Consider the following 23,910-nt stretch of genomic DNA (forward strand, 5'->3'; position numbering starts at 1 on the left):
ATACGATTTGTCTGGACTGTTTGCGCAATATACGATCCCCGACTGTGCAACTATAGGAAGACACGCTGGTCACGCAGGCTAGCTAGGGATGGAGACCTTTTAGGATTTGTATCCTCTTGTCATGAAAAAGATGCAGATCACCGCGACACAACGATTTTTTCACCGACTACCGTGACATAAAATTTAAACTCACTGCACACCGCTTGGACTCTGAAAACCGCAATACCGTACTTTGAAATAAAAATTACCGGAACACCGCACCAAAAATAACCCAATACCGCAATACCGCAAACCCTTACGCCCCCCTCATGATACTGTATCACTCTGATATAGCACATGATGTCTTTCTGAATTTTTCTTCTTCTTTGCTTGAAATAAAGCCAGTTTCATAGCCCAAAGGTGGGGGGGGGGGGGGGAGGGGGTTCTGGAACCCCTGAAACCCTCCCCTGGCTATGCGACTGGAACTGAAACCGTTATGGCTCTTGCTGAAACACAATATATTAAGTAAGGGTGTTAAAAATGGACGGCTATAGTCAAAAAGTACGTAAAGAAGGCACAAACTTGACTTGTAAATTATGCCTATTGATTTTGATATTTTTCTTGAAACGCTAAGAATGTGACCTTTCCATGACAAATGCCATCGAGAGTACAAAAATTCAATATCATTATTGTCAAAAGTGAGATAACTTTTTGGATTTCCATCACGATTTTCGGTTGTTGTCGTTTTTTTTTCAATGCATATTGTCTATTTGATGTGGGGCAAAATTTCTGGGCGTTCGCAGACGGTGTCCGCCGGGGAGTAACTTTTATACGGGCCCGAAAAGTTGTTTTATGTTTGCCGTGTTTGCATTCAAGGGAAAATAGAACTAACTCTTCAGAAATTTCGTTGCTCCCCAGAAATTTTCCTCTAGAACTAGACCCAAAAAAGTCGATTGTTTACAATTTACAATCATTTTCCTGAAAATCCTTTTGGGAAGTAAAATGGAACCCGACTTTTTGTGTCGGTACGAGCGGAAAATTTCCCATATTGGAACAACGAAACATCCCTAGCCTGGGATAACGCTCCGGGGGAAGGGAAGGGAAAAAGCCGGGACAAACAGGACAAATATCGGCGAGCAAATCGATCCCAGCGGTTGTCTGAAGTCAGCTTGCTTCGCTAGCCAATTTTTTTTCCTTCTTCCCCCCAATGCGGTGCCTGGTCCCAGGCTAAAACATCCCAAAAGGTAGTCCTGTTTATTCCCCACGGAATGTTCCACGGAGAGAAACGAAAATTCGTGTTCTATTTCTTCAAAGCCATCTTTCATTCCAGTTTAAGGTATTTGCGGCCGTTTTTCGGTACATGGAACTGATTTGTACAAACGGCAATCGCCGGATTCCGGGACGAAACTTGACAGTCCTGAACCAACCTGGTTCAGTCCTGAACCCAAACCATGAACCAACCAAACTAGCCAGTAGTTTGCTCAGTAGGTTCAGGACGTTCAGCAGCTAGTAGTTTCCAAGGCCTTGAGCAGGTGAGTGAATAGGATAAATCGCAGAATATACTTTCTAAGTCGGATTAAGAGATGAACTCGAGGACTGAGTTAACCCTTCTCTTCTATTTTCTTGATTTTCAAGTATCTAATTGTCAGTGGAGACTTTGTAAGCCTGGTTCCTCTATAAACTGTGACATAGTGACATACCGGTACTTCATGAGATACAAATAGGTCAGTGAGATATGAGAACCAAGCTTTACTGATTTCCCGTCCTCACAGTACACCATACAAAACTGAAAACCCAAAACCACGTATCCTGTGTTTACTTTGATCTAATAAATGCGGTGTTGACGCGTTGCACAAAAACAAAAAAAATACAGTTGTATTGCACTTAACGACTCAGTTAATCTTCACGCTTAATCTTCACGCACGTGCACTCGACGTATGGAAACCGAGGGGAACTGGCGAGAGTGGGAGTGGAAGCTCTACCCCTCCCCCTCCCCCTTTCCACCCTCCATCCTTACCTCTCTATTTTCGCTAGCCGTAGGCACCTGCTTGTCTTCTCGGTTTGTCTTCTAGGAAAAGGTAACCTCAGAACTGCGATGCATAACAACAGCAGTCTGGCACCCCTGATGTGATATCTGCACCTCTGTTTGCACCTGTTCCGTTAGCGTATTTTAAAAAAGCGTACGCGTGAATTATAAAAGATGAGAAATGTAACTCTGAGTGTTTTGATATTCATCGCCTCATCTGGTAAACAATAAATGATTCGAATGAGAGACTTAAATCTTTTAAACAATATAGTAAACAATATATGGTAAACAAGCATCGGAAAAATGGTGTCCTCGCGACAGCTTTTTGTGTTTATTGGTCAACCATCTGTTGAACTGCTCTGTGATTGGCTATTCCAAGTAGTGTCCTTCGGTGAGTCATTTGATCAGGTCCAAGCCATATCTTGCTAGAGGGAGTAGTTGGAAACGTGCATGCGAAGGAGGCGTTTAGGCTTAATTTCTTCTTCGTAAAGCAGTGTTTAAAGCTGATTTTCGTATAAAAATGTCAGAGGAGCAACAAAGAACTGAAAGGGTACGGGAACTGTGCTTATTTGGAGTATTTTTCCTTTGAAACAGTATGCAAACTCTTGTCTTTTTCTGGTTCATTTTGTAGGTGGAGAAAGTCGGGGACTTGACCGTCTATGTTGTGGTAGGTTCTTATTGTCTTACTTTATTTAATTGTCTGTTTTCTAATTTAGGCTGTTCATGTGGTGATTTTTTGCTTTTAACTGCATCGTGTAGGAAATCGAGGGTGTTTTGCACGCTGCAGAACGCTGAGCTTGTTAAGCTAAAAAGCTTGGGTTATTTTTGATACGCTCGCTAACTCATTGCACCGTTGATCGCTGACCTTCTTAGGGCGAAGATTCGAGGGACAAACAGGACGAGAAGGAAAATATTAGGAAGAAGGAGGTCATGATAACCTTCCATGATGTGGGGATGAATCGTAAGTGATGTTGGTGTTCGTAAAATTCATGTAAATTTTTTCTGTTTATTATCGATGCTGATATTAGATCAGCCCCGCTGCTAGATTCTATTGTATGAATTTTCTGCAAAACAACGGCCAACGTGCGTCACTGTTAACCTTGTGAACTGGACAAAAACAATAATGCATCTTCCTGTTGATCAGTCACGTAGCACCGCATATCTAAAACTAATCATGAGTGAAAAATCAGCTGTGGGAATAATGCTTGGCCGAGTTTCTTAATTGCGTTTGTGCGTTGGCTAGCACTGTAATACAGTATCATTGTATGGAGCGGATCCTGAGAAGCACATACTCAGACAAATAACGTTTTGATTCAAGTTATCCTTTCATCGAGCTTGTGAAATCTCACTCATCCGACCAATTCTTGTTCCAACTAGCGAAATTTATCATTATGCGTGACTTCTCACGGATCGAAATCGCAAACTTTGACCAAAGGTTAGGATCAATTTTCTGCAGGGATAACTTAAGGGAAATTAAGATTGCATTGTGTATACCTAAATCACAATGTGAAAGAAATATTGCACTGAGATACTGTATATATTTCTCAAAGCTTGCAATACCTTCGCGCATCAGTGAATGAACTGGTGGGTCATTTAGTATATTGCACCATCGATTGAGCGATGCACGGCCAGTGATAAATCAAAACACGCTATATCGATAATATGCATGATTAAATTAAATTAAATAACGACCTTGTTTGTGATTGCATTAGTTTTGGTGATGTAAAGACTGTACATCATCAGTGTTACATCTCTTAGAAAAGCCCTGTTAAGTAAAGCTATTGACAGGGGTTTAGTTTTGCTAAGAATATACTTGTGATGGAAAGGTAGGAACCAAGAAAACAATCGGTAACAAGTTTCTACACTGTCTTGTGGGTGTGTCCTTGCAGTTTCATCTCAGCTTGTTTTCTGTCATAGTATTTCTAGCCAGTTGTCAAACTTATTAGTCTCTTTTCATTGTGTTTACTCCTTCCGTTTTTTTGCCGCTTTCTCAGTTAACCATTTAGCCAGTGATGCTTTGAAAGCTTGTGCATTTATGAGCTATTTTTGGATACATAAAAGAAACTTTTCATTGAATTACACGAGTTTAAGAGAGTCAAGAAATTTTACTTTTTTTCCTGCAGATAAGACTTGCTTTGAAAGATTTTTCCAGCATGAGGATATTGTAGGCCTTTTGGATCGCTTTGTAATCTACCACATTGATGCACCAGGACAGGTGAAGAATCCCATGGGAAATGACTGTTAACCCTTTAAACCCTAAGATCAAAATTTGAAATCTCATTTGTTGCCCCTATTCATTCCTATAGAAGTAGTGAGGAGAAGTTGAGAAAATATTAAGCAAATTCATCTTGTGTGGTCATGTCCATAAGCCTCATGACCACTCTGTTTTACAAAGAATTGATATTACAAGGGGAAATTTGATGCTGATCATGCTGATCACTCTTAGGGCTTAAAGGGTTATTAATTCACCCTAGCGTGCATCACAGGTTTAATCTAACCCTAGTTAGTAACGTCTTCAAAGCAACGTCTATATCCTTGCTATGGGCTTTTAAATGGATGCTACAAATTACTGGAAATGTGTTTTGAATTTCCCTTCAATCTGATTTGCAAATCGTGAATGCCATTTTTAACAGGCAAATCATGGTGTGTACTCAAATCCTAGTTCAAAAGTGGGGCCCAGAGCAAGGCTTTTGGCACTTCTTTTCAGACCGACTTAACCAGTATCTCTTTAAATGTTCTCAAAACATGACCAAAGTCTTAAAGTCTTAATGATGCTGACAGTTTCGATGACTGTCAGCCATCTTTGTCAAAACTTGGAAATCGTCAAAGGTGTCAGAAGCCTTTCTAAAGGTGTTAATTATTGTGATAAACTTGCCAAGTCACTCTGTAGACACCCCCTCTCCTGGTTTGGGGGTGGAGATCACTTGTATCCATATGAGAGAAAGCTGATAGGCTCCCTCGTCCCTGTTCACAGTAAGAGTGATTGCGATCTAATACATATAGTGTTTGATCTAATACATATGCTTTCCTTGATCCTTTTGACAAAGATGGCTGACAGTAATCGAAACTGTCAGCATCATTAAGACTTTAAGACTTGGGCTATGTTTTGAGAACATTTAAAGAGATATTAACTGTACTAGCCTGATGAATTTCTTCAAGAATTTACAACTTAACCAGTAGTTAAATTCTGTCTGTGGTGCAGGCTTAAGTTACTCTGCAGGCACACTTTGCTAGAAATCACCTCCAAGCATGCTTGCTTAAAATGTCAGGCAAGAAAGCCTAGGCAATTTGTATAGGTGATTATGATGACTTTGAGTTAAATTTGGAATTTATTTGCATGAGTGTGTTTTTCAAAAAGTATCAAAATTGCATGAGCCAGTAGGGTGAATGTGATTTTAGCTTTTCATAAAACACACAAGTGCAAATAAATTCCAAATTGAACGAGAAAAAATTGTTTGATTACTTTTTAATAATGTACATGGAAAACTTTACTTAGCTGGCTCTGTTTAAATGCTTTTCGCAGCCAGCTAGATGCGGTTGTTTGGCTTATAGCTTCAAAAAACTTGCTTCGAGGAGATGAATTGCCTGTCCCTATTTTCGGAACAGGTATATCTGTTCTGTTTAATTTAAAGCGGTTTGTTGAGGTCGGCGGACTCAGAACTCTCAATTTGCTCGGAAAATCTTTCCTCTTCTGTACAATAATTGTTTCAAGCAGCAACTCAATATCCAGTCCTCTTTTCATTGTTTTTGTTTGTGAAAGTTCTTTTTCAATTCTTCAATGGTAGTTTCTGTCGTGACCGAACTAAAATCAGCTTTGTACACTGACAATTTTTCCACTCGCAAACTCCAAGGCACCGGCCAGCTTTCCTACAGCAGATTGAGGCACCTGATTGGTTCTTATATATTTCTATTGTTTATTAGCTGATCACAGTTTTCCATCCAGTTCTCCGAGAAATTTGCATTTTTATTTCCTTCTTGTTGCATTTTGTTTTGTCATTTTTGCACTATGTCCACTAAAAAAATGCAATGCTCTCAGGAAATCAGATTCAAGAAATTTTTTTTATGTATATTATTAATTGTAAGAAAGTATGACAGCATACCACAGTCATATAGAAAATAACTGCTAGCTTGATTTGCCTTCAGATGTTTATTTGAGTTGATTTTTTCTTCATGCTTTATACAGTTATTTATGTGCACACATCAGAAAGAAGTAGGGCTATAATTCAAAAGCACAAGTTGGAATTCTTCCTCCAGAAGACTTTAGAGAAGACAATCAGGAAGTTGATTACCCTTTCAATGGTTTTGCTTTTTCTCACTGTGTCTTGGATTCTACCTTACCTAGATACCTGTGTTCACCTAAGATAGCTCAAGACCAGTTTCATTGCTCTTGTGAGGAGCTGCAGATCTTTTAAAGTTTTTGCAATGTGGCTTCCCTTTTTTAAGGAAGGAGGCAATGTCAATTTTGGATAGTCATGACTGAAATGTGTGTGGAATGTGGGTGTAGCTAAACAATAGTGAATGAAATTTTTTAAAGATTTTACTCCCTGGTGAAGTCTGTTTACATCTGTATTTGGGTTTTCTGGGCTTTTTATAATAATAAAGAATGGTGTCTGCATCCTTGGACATAGGTAGTGGCCAAAAAATATTGCAATACATATTTGAAAATTCTTTATTGTTTGCAGGAAAGCAAGGCAGAAAACCTGGCTTCTGAGTAAGTATTAATAATGCTTATAAATAAGGAACTGAAAGAAACAAATTGACATTGTGGTCTAAGAAAATAAACTTTTGTACATAATTAAGTTTCTTAAATAAACCACTACTTGTTCTCTTAAATTACAATGTTTTTACCACCTGTCAATGGGAGCGATGTCTGGGTCGAGTACATTAAAAAAAAATATTGTGACCAGGCTATGGAAAAAATTAATCTTTAGAGTCTTACAGCTTTGTTTGTTTGTTTGTTTTTTGGTCATCATAAATACTGTGAAATTAAGAAAACATGCTCATTTTGAGAAACTTACATGTAGGATATGATCTTACAGGGTGCAAAGAAAGTCAGTTTTACAGCTTGCCATTCGGGCAAGCTGTATTAGCCCAAGAATAATTAATTTTTTAACTAGCCCAAAAAATTTTTGTCTTCGAAATTCCCTGAAAAACGTCATTGCAGATTAGGGAAGTTAAGAACTGAATTCACTAGCCTCAGAAGCCTGATAGCAAAATCCATTAGCCCTGGGCTATCGGACATGCCTTTCTTTACATGCTGTCTTGTAAGGCACAAATGGGACATGTCCTTTACAGCTGCTATCAATGCTATAAGCCAGTCTTGGCTCAGTGTTGATCTTAGCCTTCCATCTTCTGGAACCAGGCTGCTTCTATGTGATCCTTTCTGAAAAGATGTCTACATGATCTTCATGTTAACTGGTTTTGTTGTTGTTGTAATTGATTAAAATATATTTGAGTGACTTTATGGAGGGTATAATTTAGCAAAAAGGATTGGCCTTTCCTTTTTTTCTCCATGCACCTCAAGGATGTGGCAACAACAGCTTTATTTGATCAGGCCATCTGATATTACGTGATGGTGCGATTTCGCACAATTGACCTCATATCGCATGCGATCGCACAATTTGAGGAAAATCGCATAATTCGTAAAAAAATGCTCAATTCAAGTAAAGTAAACAATGAATTCTAACTTTAATTAAACATTTTCCTAATGTTAATGTTATTTAAGGTGATTTACCACAAAAGAAAGCCTTGCAAGGCATCTGAAACCTTTGATCGCCATATCTGGGCAGCCATTTTGAGTTCAGAGACAAGCAGTATCCAGTCAGCGGTGTAATGGCGTCGTGTCATAATTTTTCTTTTCCAGGTCAAAATAATCGGACAAATTTAACTATTTTGTTTTAAAATAGTTGTTTTATTATTCCTTTACATTCAAATTTCCTGTTAAACAACATTAAAGTGGTTTTTCTCCTTTGAAACCTGGTAAAACAATGTAAATTACCCCTGAAAAAATCACATAATTTATCGCATAATAGTCCTATCTTATCGCACAATCTACCATAAAAATATCGCACAATTTCTGATTTTTCATCGCACCCTATCAGATGGCCTGTTTGATATGTTTTTGTTAGTGACATGCACTATAACATGCATTATCATGCATTAATTAGTTACACTAACATGTGTGGGATTTTTCAACTGCTGTCTTTTAGTTATCAATACCCAAACATGGCCAGGCTAGGAGAGATGGTCGGAAATGTAATTGACCATTTCAAGTAAGTCTGTTACAGAAAAGTCAATTCAGTTTGTGACTTCCACATGAAATCCTGTTTAGAAGAGAATATTGGCTGTGGTCGCACTAGGGTTAAAAACCAGTGTTTACAATGGTGTTTTTCAGTGCGACCGTCTTTTTTTGCACTTCTGATGTAAGTGTTAGTTGCTTGGGTAACGCGGCATCTAGAAAGGAAATTTACCACGGTGTAAACCACACTCAAAAGCATGGTAGAGAAGTGTTTACGCCAAAGTTAATTGCTTTTGAGCCAATCAGAAAAAGGACCAAAAACCGCTGCGCTTACTACCCAGATTAGAGTTTGGGTCATTTCCAAACTCGTAGCCACATAAAGGAAAACGTTAAATCTGTATAGCAAAAATGTGAGTTTTCCACAAAATTTTTATTGGCCTGTATAGGACCAACAGTTAAGGAAGAAGGCCCATGGTTATTTGACATCTCCGTCAACATGGATAGGCCTAAATTGGTCATCTCCAGTGAGCCATGCCCTGCATTTCCCTAACCCTGAAGGCAAACATAAGGAGCTGCCTTCTCCGAGTCAACAATTGATGTAATTGTAAGGCAAGCTTCATGATCAAGGCATGGAGAGTAAATAGCCTTCACTTCGTAAACAAGAAATAGAAATTAAATTAAAATCCCAACTAAACTTGCCATGAGAATGCGTTGATCCTGCATAATGTTTTCTTTTAAATAAACTTGAAATCTGATATTCATCACCCATCTGTCATCAAGTCAAAAAAAGGAATTCTTATGCACAGGAAATGTGATCCGTAAACAGTAGATTTAGTGTTAACAGTGAAACATAAACAGATATGTTTACACTCCTGTTACTCTAGAGGTAAACCCTAGTGCGACCGCAGCCATTACTGCAAACCCTGAGTCTTCACCTTAATTGAAAATGTACAGCTGTACATGTCATATACATGTACACGTTCACTCTAATAAGGCTGGAACTAAGGGAGCATCTCCAAATTAATATCGGAAATTTGGTTTCCGATTGCCCTATCGGCATTTTCTGATTCCGACAGCTTTAAGTGTATTTCAAGAAATTTCCGAGTTGAAGTTTCTAAATCCCAATGAAATCGGAGGTCAATCGGATTATCTCTATCTACCCTATCGGAAAACAAAGTTCCGATAAACATCACATCGGCATCGGCACACAAAAATAGCGTGTTCTTTCTCCTTTAAACGTGCAGTATACCTGTCATACCTGAGCTGAATTGCGTGTAAATGAAGACCGGTAACTCTCTGCTGTTTCAATCTACTGTAAAATTTCGTATCAACACAGTCTGTCAACATCAACATTTAAACAAAACTAAAGTTTTCAAGTGTTAACGAATCTGCTTTCTCACCGTTTTCGTTCTAAAAGGTATCAGTAGTGACACGCAAGCCGTAAACTAAAAAGATTGGCATGCATCTGTTAGCCTTGAGTGCCGATCACCACAACGCTTGTTGTTAAAAAACAAAAGGGTACTTTATATTATGCTAAATCAATTAAATACTGTTACCATCGGTAAAAAATTTTATTTTACTCCTGTAATTGTCGGAATAACTTTGAATTTGTGTGTGCAGTGAAACCAACAGAAGGGCGAAATGCGAATTGTCCGTTAATCTCTTTTATAATTGTGTAACACTTTATCAGTAAATGGCAGTTACGATTAGATTTGGTCGCTTGGCGCTGGCACTTATCATTCCTTTCATTTTATGCGCTCTTATGTCACTGGATCGCGCGTGCTCGTTTCGTTTAAGGGAACCGCGACTCAGAAATTGTTGAAGGTGCAGTTCGGCATAGACAAAATGTCAGTTGACAAATCCGAGTATCAATTTCTTATGGGACATCTGACAAGGAAAACGTATCAAGTTGAATTTGTAAAGTGCGTTAGTTCACAGTGTGATCACTGCGCAAAGACACCAATCCGAGCAGTAAATTTTTTTAACTTTATTAAGCAGCACGGTGGAGTAGTTCCATTTCCCGAATCCAGCACAGTCTACAGGGGGCACTATTCCACCCTTTTGCAGCATTTAAAGATGCCCCTTGTTTGTGATTTTGAGGAGTGTCTCCCAAGTTTGAAGGGAGGAAGCCAGCCTGCTTGTGCAAAAGATAATTGCCGCTATGTTTTCAACTCTAAAGCTGACGCGAAACGTCACAAGAATAAATAGAATGGCGGACCATCGTCCCAAAAAGCCTCTCAAATGTACCATAATGCCATGCAGATTTGTATTTTTTTTAATATCTTTGCGTTAAAAGCCGAAATTGTAATATTTTTTTGAATATCAATTATGCAACACCGTAAAGGAACCCGAGTTGTCAGTGGCATTGTTTTAACAAGAATATTCATAAACAAACAATTGTAAAATTTACGTTTGTAATTTATCTTATTATTTTTGCATACACTGGTTACATATTTTTAAGAGGGTCATTAAATTGTTGATAGAACACATGTAACTGTGACTAACAGGAAATTTGCGTGATAAAATGACTAATTACAAACCGTGCATATTTTGAGAAATGAGCTGCTTAAACCTTAGCTACAGCTGGAAATAAATCACAAGAATAATCCCATATTTTGAAATTTTCTTTCATGACTGATTTATAAATGACGATTTGGCGTCTTTCGCCTTGCTAGACGTTTTTCGACTTTTTCGACACTTCATATTGACCGCTTCCCTTAGTTCCGTTGTGTCTTTTAGTCTCGCGTACGCTTCTGGATGTTTTTGGGATACAGATTTCAAAATTTTCTTCATTCTACCCGGAGAGAGACCCTTTTTCTCGAATTCTCTCCCATTATATTTTCTCTTCCCCCCCTCATAACTCGACTCAGCTAACTCTGGTTTTGAATAGGAAGTTCCTACCATGTCACACAAATCTTTCAGACATGCTTTGTTTTCCGTGCGCACTTTTTGTTCTTCTGCTGTCAACGGTGCCTTTTCCTTTTTCTTATTTTTCGGGTTGGAATTCCCAAGAGAAGTTTCAGAAATGTGCTGTTTTATAGTGAAATCAACCGGAACAGGAGAAGGGCTTTTGGCCGGTTCGCTTTCCAAGCTGCCCCCACTTATTGATTCCTGACCCTGCAAATATTCATCAGGCATATCAGATTCTACAAAAGTCGACACTTCAACTGGCGCACATGAATCGCGTGCCTTTGCACATTAGCCAGACCGGATTTCAATTAACATCTAATTTTCATTTCAAGTAAATTTCCATGTTCACATTGTAAAATCTCTTAAGGCTACTCAATTTTGTTGCTGTTGAATGCTAAATGATTAAACTGCAAAAACCTGTAGGACTGAATATAATGTTTGACTTAGAGATATATGCTTCGCTTAACCGAATGAAACGCAGATATTCAGAGACACATTAGCAATAAATGGAGATAAGGCTTACATTTTGCTTGTTGGCTCCTTCTTTGATAATCTCCTGCTCTTCTTCGGACGTCTCATCATCATCAGGAAAGCGATGCTTGTTCCTCGGATCTTGCAGGAAATTGATCGACAAGCGATCTAGATTGCTCTTTTCATCTGTAAACATTCAGTATACAGGGACATGAATGAGTTGGTCAAAACTTTAGGCAAACAGGCTATTTAGCAACAGGTTACGGTGGGAAGTTCTGAAATCCAGTATTCAATGTACAGGAAAATGGAATAAAACAGTTCTGAAATACTGAGTCGCTTTGGGAGCTCGGTCGAGAATCAAGGAAGCATAATGGATACCACTAAAAGAAGTGCGAGTCAAGAGGGCTAAAATGAAAGATACGACTTACCATCGACAGCGATGATCTCTGCTGTTAGGACGTCCTTACTGAAGTATACTTCAACAATACTTCCCTCGGAGGTGTTGTCACCCTGAACTACCTTCTTCACCTTGTTTGAAGGTAAAATACTTAATGTCTTATCAATTTCAAAGTAAAAAAGTCCATAGCGGGGAACCTTGAGACGAGATCTAAAACTAGACAATCCGGTCTGGAGATTCAGTTCACTGACTTGACTTCGCAACTTCCAATTTATTTGGAACTATGTTTCAAAACCAAAAAGCCACTTTTTTTATACACTCTTTCAAACGCAAGTTTGCGTGTTAGGTAAAGCATGCGTGTTAGGTAGGCTTTATCATGTTTCCGATCTTCACTAACCAAAAATAAAGTGGTATCTCGTCAGTTTGTAATTCTTCTTTTTTTCGCAATTCTTTTTTGATACACACTACGCGGGGAATTACTTTGTTTTTCTGGGAGACAGTATTTAGTACTAAACTACCCGCAAAATCAAGGGTTCTTACTACTTTTCTCAATGGAATTGGTTGTGGAAATAAAATTATAAACAACAACGCATGCTATACACGAAGGGTTTATTATCATTTCGTGACAGAAAACCAGTTCATGACAAGCCCATTGCAAGGGAAGACCGGAAGGCTATTAGTGTGATCTTCTGGAGGTGAAAACAACTTTCAGTTTTCCTCTTTCTGGTAACATGGCTAGTAAGCCTTTAACACCCCAAACAGCAGCCATGGCGTCGCTGAGAGAGTTCGAAAATGCTCTGGAGTCGTTGAAGAGTGCGTTTTGTTTATATGCTGAATGCAAAGACTTGTCAGATCCCTACGATGACCATCAACAACCGCGTAGGAACGAGCTGCGACGAACATTCAAATGTAAGTTTTAATACTCAGGCTCGAATGTCAAAAGGAGAGTTGCTAGTCAACCCGCAAAGCCATGGTTCGTACACCTTCAGGCAAATAAATTTTCAAGGACTTTTTTAGCAGTTTTCAAAGACTAAGATTTCTTCAAAAATTAAAAATCGGCATTTTTAACCCCCTTTTGAACTCCTCATGCATGGCTATAACACGTCATGAAGTCATTTACGATTTTTACTTCCCCAGCCACAGTTGATCACATTATTTTTTTACCACCCGCAACAACAGTTTGCAAAGTAACTTGCAATTGCGTCTGAGGTACAGAAGTAGCATTTCAAAGAAACAATAAAAAAATTGAAGTAAAAATTGTTCACGCACAAAAATGTTTTTACTTTTACTCTGAGTTTTACAGGTTCTTACACCTAGGATGAACCAAATTTTCCTCGGCAAAAAGACCTACTTCAAGATTGTACGAACCATGAAAGTGCAACGATAGTAATACAGATACCATCGTTTTGTTCATTATCAGGATCTAGGAACGTACCTCGACTGAAAAAATGAAAACACCTCAATGTAAATAAGTGTAACACACATTTTAGCTCCCTCGGCATCCAACTGTAATAACCTAGCGCAAGTACTTTGTAATAAAGAACGCTATCATCTTTATTGGGCCTCTTAAGTTTCCTATAGCATAATACAGCTTAAAATTCGAGGAAACTATTCATTATACAGAGTTTCGAATTTAGCTGTTCATAATAATACCATGCATTATTTTCCTAAACAGTTATCAAGATTGGTGTTGATGCCTTGAAAGAACTGATTGAGGTGGATCAAGTGTTCAGAGTGTCTGATGATGAGAGTGATGAACGTTAAGAAAAGTTTCCCTCGTGCCTCAAGGCTATCAAAATACTAAGGCCAACGCAAAGTGAACCACTGAAAAGACCAATGTAATAACCGTCAACCGTGTTTTCTGCATTATTTTCACAAGGACATATTAATTTTGAGACATATTTCAAATGATAGAAACACTGATGTGCACATGGGAAAAAAATTAATCTGGGAATGTAAAGTTTCATTTTGTAATAATTAAAAGCGCTTTTGGAAATTGTCAAAGTGAACAAAATAAAAAGTAGGCTGAATGAAACAATCGTATTTTTAATGACAGGATCTTGTGCAATTGCAGGACAAAAACAATGGTTATTGAAGCACACTGCAAGGTGACAGATGGCAAACGAAAACAACCCGGGCGACTGAAGAAAATAAATGTCACCTTTCAGTTACGAAAGCAGAAGAAAGCAAGTGAAAATAATTGCATGAATGAGCTATTTTAGTTTTTAAGCTCTTGGAAAAAGTAGAAAAAAAAAACAAACAAACAACTAAAACCTAGACTGTGGCAAATTTACTAAATGGAATTCAGACTACACGTGATAATTGTCTTTGAGCGATTGTCGGACGGCAAAGTCATAAAACATCAAGTGATCCGTAATCCGAACGACACGATATCAACATCAACTCTACATTCAATACACGCTATTAAAACAAAGAGGGCGAAACACCCCAATGGCTCAGATCCATACTATCATTACCTTTATTTCTCTCGAGAGCCACTTGTTTCACAAGAATACTGTTCTTGTTGCCTCATTTATTCGTATGAATGGTTGAAAAAATTTAGTAATGCCAAAAGCAGTGCTCCAAGCTCAATGAAGATAAGGTTACATGAGGTATGTGAATCTGTCGACGGAGGGCACGGACCATTACAATCTACTCACGAAAAGGATCGGGCTTCGACTTGAAGAAAGCAATAAAAAAAAAAACGATATAACATGCGGAGAACATGCCTCATTTTCATATCGTGCTCTAAAACTGCATTTTTTTATTTGCGATTGTGTTCCTTCCCTGCTAGCTGAGGTCTTGACGTGCGTAAAACAAAAGACATTGTTTACATTCAGCGATCAGCAAACAACTCAGGGGTATGTTTCCTATATCAGCTTCAGTGCATATTTTGGTTTTGTGCGAACTTTCATCTGCAAAATCGTCACCAACAACGTACATGCTTTTCCAACGACATTATACAGATGCAAATCGATGTCCCCATTTGGTTGGAGGAGCGTGTCCTCATTAATTGTAACAAATTTCTTGTACAATCTCTTCAACTGTAACGTGTCGGCACGAAAATTTTTACACCGAAGGCCGATCATTTTTTTCGCCATATTATTCACCTCCTGCAGTTGTAGAGCTCATAAACATAGAATATTCAACGAAATCATGACATTTACGACTTTGTATTTTTTGCATGATCTGCAGGTAGATCTAGATCTAGTGTGATAATGAGCTTGACCTTTACGAACTTATTTTTTACGAAGATGATCTAATTTCAGTTGATGTACTGACGTGTACATGTGTCGGATGTTGACCTTTTGGAATTCCGATACCACGAGTCCGATAAACCACTGATGATCTACCGATTTGATCGGAAATGTGTACTAAAGTTTCCCATATGACATCCGAACAATCGGACGATCGACCTTCCGAAATTTGGAGATGCTCCCTAAAGAGTTGAATGTTATTAATTGAGGTTGTTTATTTGTTTTTGTAACAGTTTAAGTGATATGGTTTGTTTCGGGGTTGGTGCAGGAGCAAATGTTCTCACAGAACTGGCTGTAAGTATTTAATTTGAGGAAAACCTGTCATTGATCAAAAATGATAATGGGGGATTTCACTGTGTTCTGACTATCATAGATTGTGTGGGATAGTGTGGGACAAACAAAGAGGATCTGAAACATGGGGCGCTTTCCATTTGACAAAAATTCCGGTTTTATATTTTGGAAATTCCATGTGCCCAATGGAACGGTACATGCATTCTGGTTGCACAAACTCGACGCAAGCCACCATTTCTCTAATGGTTATTGTACTTGTATGCAGGTTACAAAACAGTGGTACTTGGGGCAACAATTTTGTGATATTGAAAGGGATATTTCGGTCCGACTGACTGAAATGACCAGACCAGTCAAAGAGGACCACCCTCAAAGCTGGTTCCCAATATTCCAGTCAGACCAAACCCAAATGGTCCGTTCCATTTTGATCTACCAACTGAAATTTCTGGAATTTTGGGTTGAATGGAAAGCGCCCATGGCTTTACCCATGTCAGGCTTTGTGATAAGCAGCAAGTATCATTTCCCATCATAATGATATTATTGTCTTTTGTGCTGTCAGCGATACGAGGGTTCATGGGTGATTGTTTTTGCTGCTTGGTTCCAATCCTCTAACAGCTTTTCTCTACTTATAGTCTTCCCCTTATAATTGAAAATAGCACCAGGGACAGATTTTTCAATTTTTCTGATTTTTTGGTAAGATCTGGGGTGGAACATATAGAAAAACTCATGGAAAGTGCATGAATGAGTGAGTGCAGTGTTCAAGTCCGATTTTTGATATGGAATTTAAAACCAGTGTGTCATTACCATACAAAACACTTTTCCTGTGGCATTGCGTTTTTAAGATACTGAAACATTCATCACTCAGCCAGTCTTTCAAAAATGCTGAACTGATAAAACTTACCATTGTACATTGTAAAATGACAAAGAAATAATGTAATATTTTGGCACTTATTATTAGAAAAAATAAATTACATTAAAGATAAGAATGTAGTTTTTCAGGGAAACCAAAGCCAACCTTCCCCCTAGCCCCCCCCCCCCCCACCTCCCCCCTAAAAAAACCCCTACCTTTTTATTACATCCCATGAAGAAAACAACCCTTTCAGACAGTTGAACGAACGCTAAATACATATTTTGCTTAAGTAAAATGTGGTTCACCAATTCAATTTAGGTGAAGAACCTGTTTAACCTAGAACTAGATGTTACCAATAATATTCCCCCACTTTAATTACCTTTAGGTGTACAAAATGTAGATTTTAACAAGTGGGCATTTCTCTTTGAAAAGGTTTCAAAGTGGGGAAGTAAAATAGCAGGACTTGTTGTGGTAGAACCAGGCATTTCTTCTTCTTCTTTCAAAGAATGGGGTGAAGGAAAGGTAAGAATTCCTATCGCCAATCATCAGCTTTGTTTAGTTGCCTTTTACTTACTTGTTTTCTTTTCTTGAAAAATTAATATTGTCTTCTTGGCACACCACAATCTCAGCACCTCCCATCATATACTAATATAAATTGCCTTCCATGTAAAGACATGGACATTACAAAGTGATTGGAGCTCTAACAAAAGTCTTTTTTGTACTAAGTTTCCTACGTTTTTTCCCCCTACAGTGTACATAACAAATGGGTGTTTTGTTGCCTTCTAGATTAAAACAAGGCAACTTGACAAGAAAGGATTCACAGAAAGTACTGTAAACTATCTCATGTGGCATCACTTTGAGAGGGTAAGAAAGAAGGCATTGATGATGTTAAGAAGAACTAGTTCAGCGTGTACATTGCTAGTAGGGGGCAGCTGGCTCAAATGGTCAGCAAGTCAAACTTGCTGTACTTCCAATGAAGATAAGACTGTCGCAGTTGTAATAGCAGTTTACAGCTGTAAGCAATTACAAGTTAAGTCCCCCCCCCCCCCCCCACAAAAAAAAAATCTTGGGCCTTCAAAGAGATTTGAACCCATGGTCTCTGCATAAGTGCTATAGCACTCTACCAACTGAACTATAAAAACCCATACATTGAGAAGAGGCCAATTGTTGAGTTCATTTTAGCCTGTGAAAGATATGAAATAAATTATCAGGATGTATTGTATTTCCGCAGGTCACAACATCTTCATTCTTTGTACTTACACCTAAGCAAATCATTTACATTATATACATTTTTTATGGCACAATTGACAGACCAGCTAGACTAGCAAGAATATGCCAATGACAACTTTTGTTAACCCCTGTAACTGAGGCTAGCGCTCATGTAAATTATCTATAATATTATTATTATTTCTGTGGACATCCTTGAAGATGTATTCTTTCTGATGGCAGGACACTGGAAAGCCATCTGAGGAACTGGTGGATCGGTTTGTTGAAGATGTGAAGGAGAACATGAATGCACACAATGTTGCTGCATTTGTAAATGCTTATAACAGGTGAATGCATGTCTTGTAAAAAAGGAAATGGAAAGAAACACTAAGAAAAAGATGTTCTTGTAAGTAATAGCGTCTCCAACTGTCAAAAAACCTGGAATACTTCATGCCCAGTGTTAAAGTCATGTGTTTCATGATGCCTTTTCAAAAACAAAATAAATAAATAAAGTGTGAGTTGAAGTACATTGTCATGAAATATGTATTGCTTCAATGTCTTTTGTTCTTAGCCCATACTACATACTTTTCATTAACTTCTCAAACATTGCTAAAATAAATTGTAGTATAGTTCTGTGTTCTTTGGGTTCAAAGCCAACTTCCTGTTTGTCTAAAAGCTAAGCATTAGGGATTCCTCTACCACAGTCTGTATTCCATTGTGCCATCCTACTTGTAATAATTCTGCTATTCCTGGTTTGCTGTGTTTCAGCCGGAACGATCTGGTTAAGGACATGAAGGGACACAAGCTTGAGTAAGTTTGTTCACTTTACTGTTCTTGGATGTTAAAGTTGTTGTGTTATATAATAATATAAATACTTATATGATGACTCCCACTAAATACATTTTCATTCTGATAGTGTGTTTTTTTGGGGGGGGGGGGGTGCTGATGTTTTCAATTGCTAGAAATTAGTAATATTTCATAATGGTCTGCAGCCAGTGTTTTTTGCTATATTTTAGTTTTAAGCAGTAACTGAAAAATGTTTAACAGCTACTTGTATTTGTTGCAGTGAAAAGACAGGTGTCCTTGTGGTGACTGGAGAACATTCTCCTCATCGCAGGAATACTGTGAGTGCATAACTATTGCCTTATTATCATCTAGATCTTAATCAATGTGCATGTTCTCCTCACTATTCTTTTGTACACCTCTAATGGCAGTAGTGACATTTTGTTCTGAAAATTAGACATTCAATTTAAATGTCTGAAATTAACTTGATTTGCATTTAACTTGATTTTTTAACTTGATTTGCAAGTACATGGTTTCGGTTCGTTGTCACTTCCTGCCCTATGATCTCGTTACAAACGTTTTCCACAGATAATCCATGGCAAACATGTATAGAAACTGTTCCTTCCCCTTGCTCGAGGGCTCTAGTTTTTATTACCGAAATAGTATTTTTAGAAAGATATAAACATAGCCAATAGAAAAAAAACGTATTGAAAAAACAAAGTAAACTAAGTAAAACAAACTATGAAATAATTTTAATTTTCTCTTTGGAAAAAATGTCCCTGTAGTACATGGTATTAGCGTTTGGAGTAATGCTACTGAGTTCAAAACCCGCCATTGGCCAAATATTTTCCATGAATTTAATAAATGCCTTTCTTTTTCTTTTTTATGGTTACTGGAGTACAGTCTATTCAGTGCCAGTAAGCTTGTGTTCTCTCAGAAGACTATATTTTTAGGCATCCGACATCGGCTAAACTGTGTTTAAGCAACCACTGGTTTTGACCTCTTTTGCTATCAAATCTCTACCTAAAGTTTGAGTTAGAAAGTAATTAGCAGTTATTGGATGAGGCTGAGCAAAATATGGTGTTTTGTCAGTAGTGAGCAGATCAATTATTTGCCGAAGCCAAAGGCTGAGGCAAATAATCGATCTGCAATTGTTTTATCATTCAGTCACCGAGTTTGTTTTTTGATAAATATTTTCGAGAAGCTGCCATTTTCACACAAGAGTGATCACAAGAAGGAGAAAAACGTGGTTTCATTTAGGCATGAGCAGAATATTATTGCTGCCAAACACAGCTGGACGACATTGCACATGAGCAGGCCATTATTTGCGGGCAGTTATTTACAGGTCACATGGTGGGCTCGTGGCCAATGAAAAGGAAGAAAAATTTGCATGGGATGATAATGATTATTAGGGCTGTGCTTTATTCTTATCCAACCTGGCAAGGAATTTATTCTGGTCTTAAGTTATTTGGGTATAAGCAAGGAGAAGCCTAAAAATGGCAAAAACTACTTAATTTAGAGGATTTGGTTATACAGTCAACTCTCTCTAAGACGGACACCTTTGGAACCGGTACTAAGTGTCCGTCTTAGAGAGGTGTCCGTCTTATAGAGAGTCAAATAAAGGGAGTAAAGAAAGGCAGGGACCAACTCTAGGAGTCCGTTTTAGAGAGGTGTCCGTCTTATAGATGTGTCCATTAAGAGAGAGTCGACTGTACTTGTACTGAAAGTTGCTGATTTATCATTTTAGGAAGATAAATTCTATTATGGTGATGTATTGAAACAAACTGATGTTAAAATCAAGAGTTTGCTAACACCTGATTGTGGAGCTAGTGTTCTGGAAGAAAAGGTAGATCAGCTTATTTTGTCATTTCCCCATTCTCGTTAAAATGTTTTATTGAAGCTAGAGTGAAGTTGGTCATTGTCACTCTGACAGTGATCTGAGGTAAAAAGAAACAAGGACTTTAGTGCTTATACAGGAAAATGCCTTAGTGCTAAAAAGCTGTTTTCATAAAAAAAAGAGTTAAGTTTTGGGACTATTGTGCTTAATAACAAATAATGATAGTAATAATGTGGCCATAAAACAATTCACGACTTTCACATAGACCATATTGCTCTTTGTTTACCCCCAGAATTTTGCATAATCATTCTCCTGGGTGTAACAGTCGTCCTAAGAGAATTCTAAGACAATGGTTATGCAAAGTTTTGGGGGGTAAACAAGGCACATAGAGTACTAAAGTGTGACGTCATAAAAATGAAATTTCTGAAATTATGGGATTTGTCAGGATATTCTGAAAGAACAATGTCCAAGAGGCCTACTTGCCAAAAATGAGCATTTGGGGGCAAATTGTCTCTGAGATCGTAGCCCAGTTATGCTTACAAAACTCCATACAAACCCTTCTAAAATTTTTTTGGGTCGACCCAAAAAAAAAAAAAGAAGGGTTTGTATGGAGTTTTCTGAGTATAACTGGGCTACGATCTCAGAGACAATTTGCCCCCAAATGTTCATTTTTGGCAAGTAGACCTCTTGGACATTGTTCTTTCAGAATATCCTGACAAATCCCATAATTTCAGAAATTTCATTTTTATGACGTCATCACTTTAGTACTCTATTGTGGTCTATGTGAAAATGGTGAATATCGTACACTTTAAAATCATGCTTTAACCAAAAGTCACTATTTGCACTCTTGCTGTTCATTTTCTTGATGTTCCCTTTCATAATCATCATTCTGTAACAGTCATTTGCTAAGTATCCCTCATTACCACTATTCAAAGTTAGGATGCTGCCCACTAATTGCACATTTAACATGAGTACAGAGGGGGAGGGAGAACATGGAGAGAAGATCAGGAATGGTGAAATGTTTTGACCTTCTCAACAGTAACTTTTGATCAGGGGAGAAGTTTCCTACCATAATATTATTGACTCTGGACTGATTTGCTACTGTTTTATTTTTTGCATTGGAAAAGTTTCAGTAGATAATTTGCGGAAAAAAAATCAATAATCTAATTCTTCTGCATTTTTCACCGATAGCCTGAGAAGATGGCTGAAGGATTGCTCCTTTTTATTCAAGGACTTGGCCTGGGTAAGATGTTTCCTTCTAATATTTATTCAAATATTTAAAAACATGTTGCATAAAACATGTTTATCTGTAGTGCCAAGAAGAACGCCCATAAGATTGTTATCAGGAATAAGATTGTGCTTGCTGAATGATATCAGTGAAGTTAATGAACGCTGTAAAGTTGGAACAAATAAGGAGACTTTTCTTTTATGGCTTACATGAAGGTGCAATGCTCCCATTAACTCTGAAGTCATATGTACTTGACGTGAATTGTTTCATGTATGTAGATTGGTGAGACACCCGTTTACGTATACTGATCATGTACGGCTCTTCTTTTCCACACTGAAACCAATTATTCCACTATGGAGAAAGGTTTCGCCCGTTATACATTTCTGTAGATCAGACATTCTTTTCGGGAGATTTTTTCCTTTCACTTTGTGAGGTTATACATCTGTACTCTTGTGGAAATTTTGGCAAAGCAAGGCTCAAAAACTTTTCGTTCTGTCTGCCGTTTGTGTATTTTTAGTGTATTTTTTTGAATGGAAAGAGTGCATTCAACCATTAATATAACTAGTAATGAAAGAGTACGCACTTGGAGTGTTGTCACATGATCTTCAATTCAAAAACCTTATTAAGAAGTGAGTAAACTCCATTGCAACATTCGTATACTTCCTGTTTCTTATTTGTTTTGTTTTGCAGTTCCCACACTGCGTACGCGCTCCATGTCTGGCTCATCAACTGGCTCTCGCAGCGGTTCCATGAGTGAGGATTAAGTACACTGATCGGCACATTTGCCAATGTTTTGATGACCTCACCCCAGCATATAATTTTTGAGTGGAGTGTTATGACTGTGAGGAAATGTCAAGTCTTTCCTGACAAATTTTTAGCCAAGGATATAGTAACAGGATATAAAAAGTAATAGTTCATGGATTGGTATAGGATAAGGTGATTTGGAAAATACTAAAAATGAAAATACTTGATGCAGTGTCTCAGCACCACGCAAAAGAGTGATGTAAAGTTTTTACAGCTTTTGTATTCTTTCCTCTCTTCCCTAGTCTTATGGCAGATGGAAAGAGCTCATGGAAAACTTAAAACGTGATACGCGGAAAACTCTTTTTTCATTTATGCCATCGTTTTGCATTCACTTTTGTCCCCTAAACAGAATAAAATTTGTCTTCATTCCTTTATCTGTTTGGTTCATTTTTAGACTCAACAGGCCCTTTTCATAACGACACCATTTGACTTCATATACCAGAATATTTCATGATTTAGTTTTCCTGTACAAGTTAAATTCGTGAAGGTTTATTAACCTCACTGAGATTACTAAGGGCGTGTACTATTGACCGTGGATAAAAGTAAATGGATTAAACTCTAGAAATCGCTTATTTTGGCGTTCATTGCATTACAATCTCTAGAAATTTGCTTGAAATAAAATATTGCGCTGTATGTATCGTGCAAGTGGTCCAAAAATTACGACAGAAGAGATTTGCAACATAACAATTGCGTATTGTTATTTCGGAATACGATCGGTCGAACGCACCCTAAATTGAATGAGAAATGAAAGGTGAAGTATCCTCTGATGGATTTAGTCAAATAAGGTTATCTTGATTCCAGCGTTTTCCTTCTCCTGCTATCTCATTTTTTTTAGACCCGCGAGAAGACTAGTCCTGAGACTAGAGAGCTTTCTTATGCGGTTGTTCATCGCGGGGATTGCGGATATTCTTCGCATTATGTCACCAGTTTACTCCCCCTCCCTGCCTCCCACCACTTTCGTACACAAGGATAGGAGAAACCGTATGAAACTAACCTACCAATAAGCTTCGACTAAAAACCAATGTTTTCTTGAAGCAGTGGTTTTAGTACAAGAGTTGAGAGCTGGCCTATTCAATCAAGAAGAATGAAACAGCCGGATTGTTAGCCTGACTTGTTACACAGGCGCTTTTTAGGATTTTCGCTGATCCAAGGGGTTTTTGCAAGGGGTTATGGGGAAGTTAGACTACGAGTAGTCCGACATTTTTCCTCAGGGATAGTAGAGCGAGCGAAACGCGAGCGGGCGTGAAAATCACCCCACCCGAGAAAAGGCGACACGCGGCGGGGAGAGAGAAAAATGAGGGACTACAGACAAAGCCCAAGCTTTTGACCCTTCCCGGCCGACTGATTTTGCAGTGTATCCCTGAGGAAAAATGTGGGACTACTCGTAGCCTCATTTTTCTCTCTCTCCGCCGCGTGTCGCCTTTTCTCGCGTGGGGTGATTTTCACGCGCGCTCGCGTTTCGCTCGCTCTACTATCCCTGAGGAAAAATGGGGGACTACCCGTAGTCTATGGGGAAGTACGAAAAATGGGAAACGCCATTCTCTTCCCCAAAGTTACCCCCAAAGTCCATCCTTTCTGTGGCACACGTGGTATTGAAATAAGCCGAGTGGCTCTGGGGACGAGAATGGGGGAGCTT

The 23,910-nt window shown here is 38.3% G+C and overlaps 1 protein-coding gene across 1 annotated transcript; it reads left to right on the forward strand.

The window, feature by feature from the left end:
- Positions 1–2,402: 2,402 nt before the first annotated feature.
- Positions 2,403–22,648, forward strand: LOC140933415 (protein NDRG1-like). The gene is made up of 15 exons (XM_073382964.1): positions 2,403–2,555; positions 2,637–2,672; positions 2,879–2,966; positions 4,129–4,220; positions 6,688–6,716; positions 8,215–8,277; positions 15,512–15,572; positions 16,849–16,938; positions 17,203–17,280; positions 17,866–17,969; positions 18,391–18,432; positions 18,689–18,746; positions 20,153–20,251; positions 21,434–21,485; positions 22,161–22,648. The coding sequence occupies exons 1-15, from the start codon at positions 2,526–2,528 to the stop codon at positions 22,232–22,234; spliced, it is 996 nt and encodes a 331-aa protein (XP_073239065.1). The 5' UTR covers positions 2,403–2,525; the 3' UTR covers positions 22,235–22,648.
- The last annotated feature ends 1,262 nt before the right edge of the window (positions 22,649–23,910 follow it).

The sequence above is a fragment of the Porites lutea genome, chromosome 4 (assembly GCF_958299795.1).
Source record: "Porites lutea chromosome 4, jaPorLute2.1, whole genome shotgun sequence".
In the NCBI taxonomy this organism is placed as follows: domain Eukaryota; kingdom Metazoa; phylum Cnidaria; class Anthozoa; order Scleractinia; family Poritidae; genus Porites; species Porites lutea.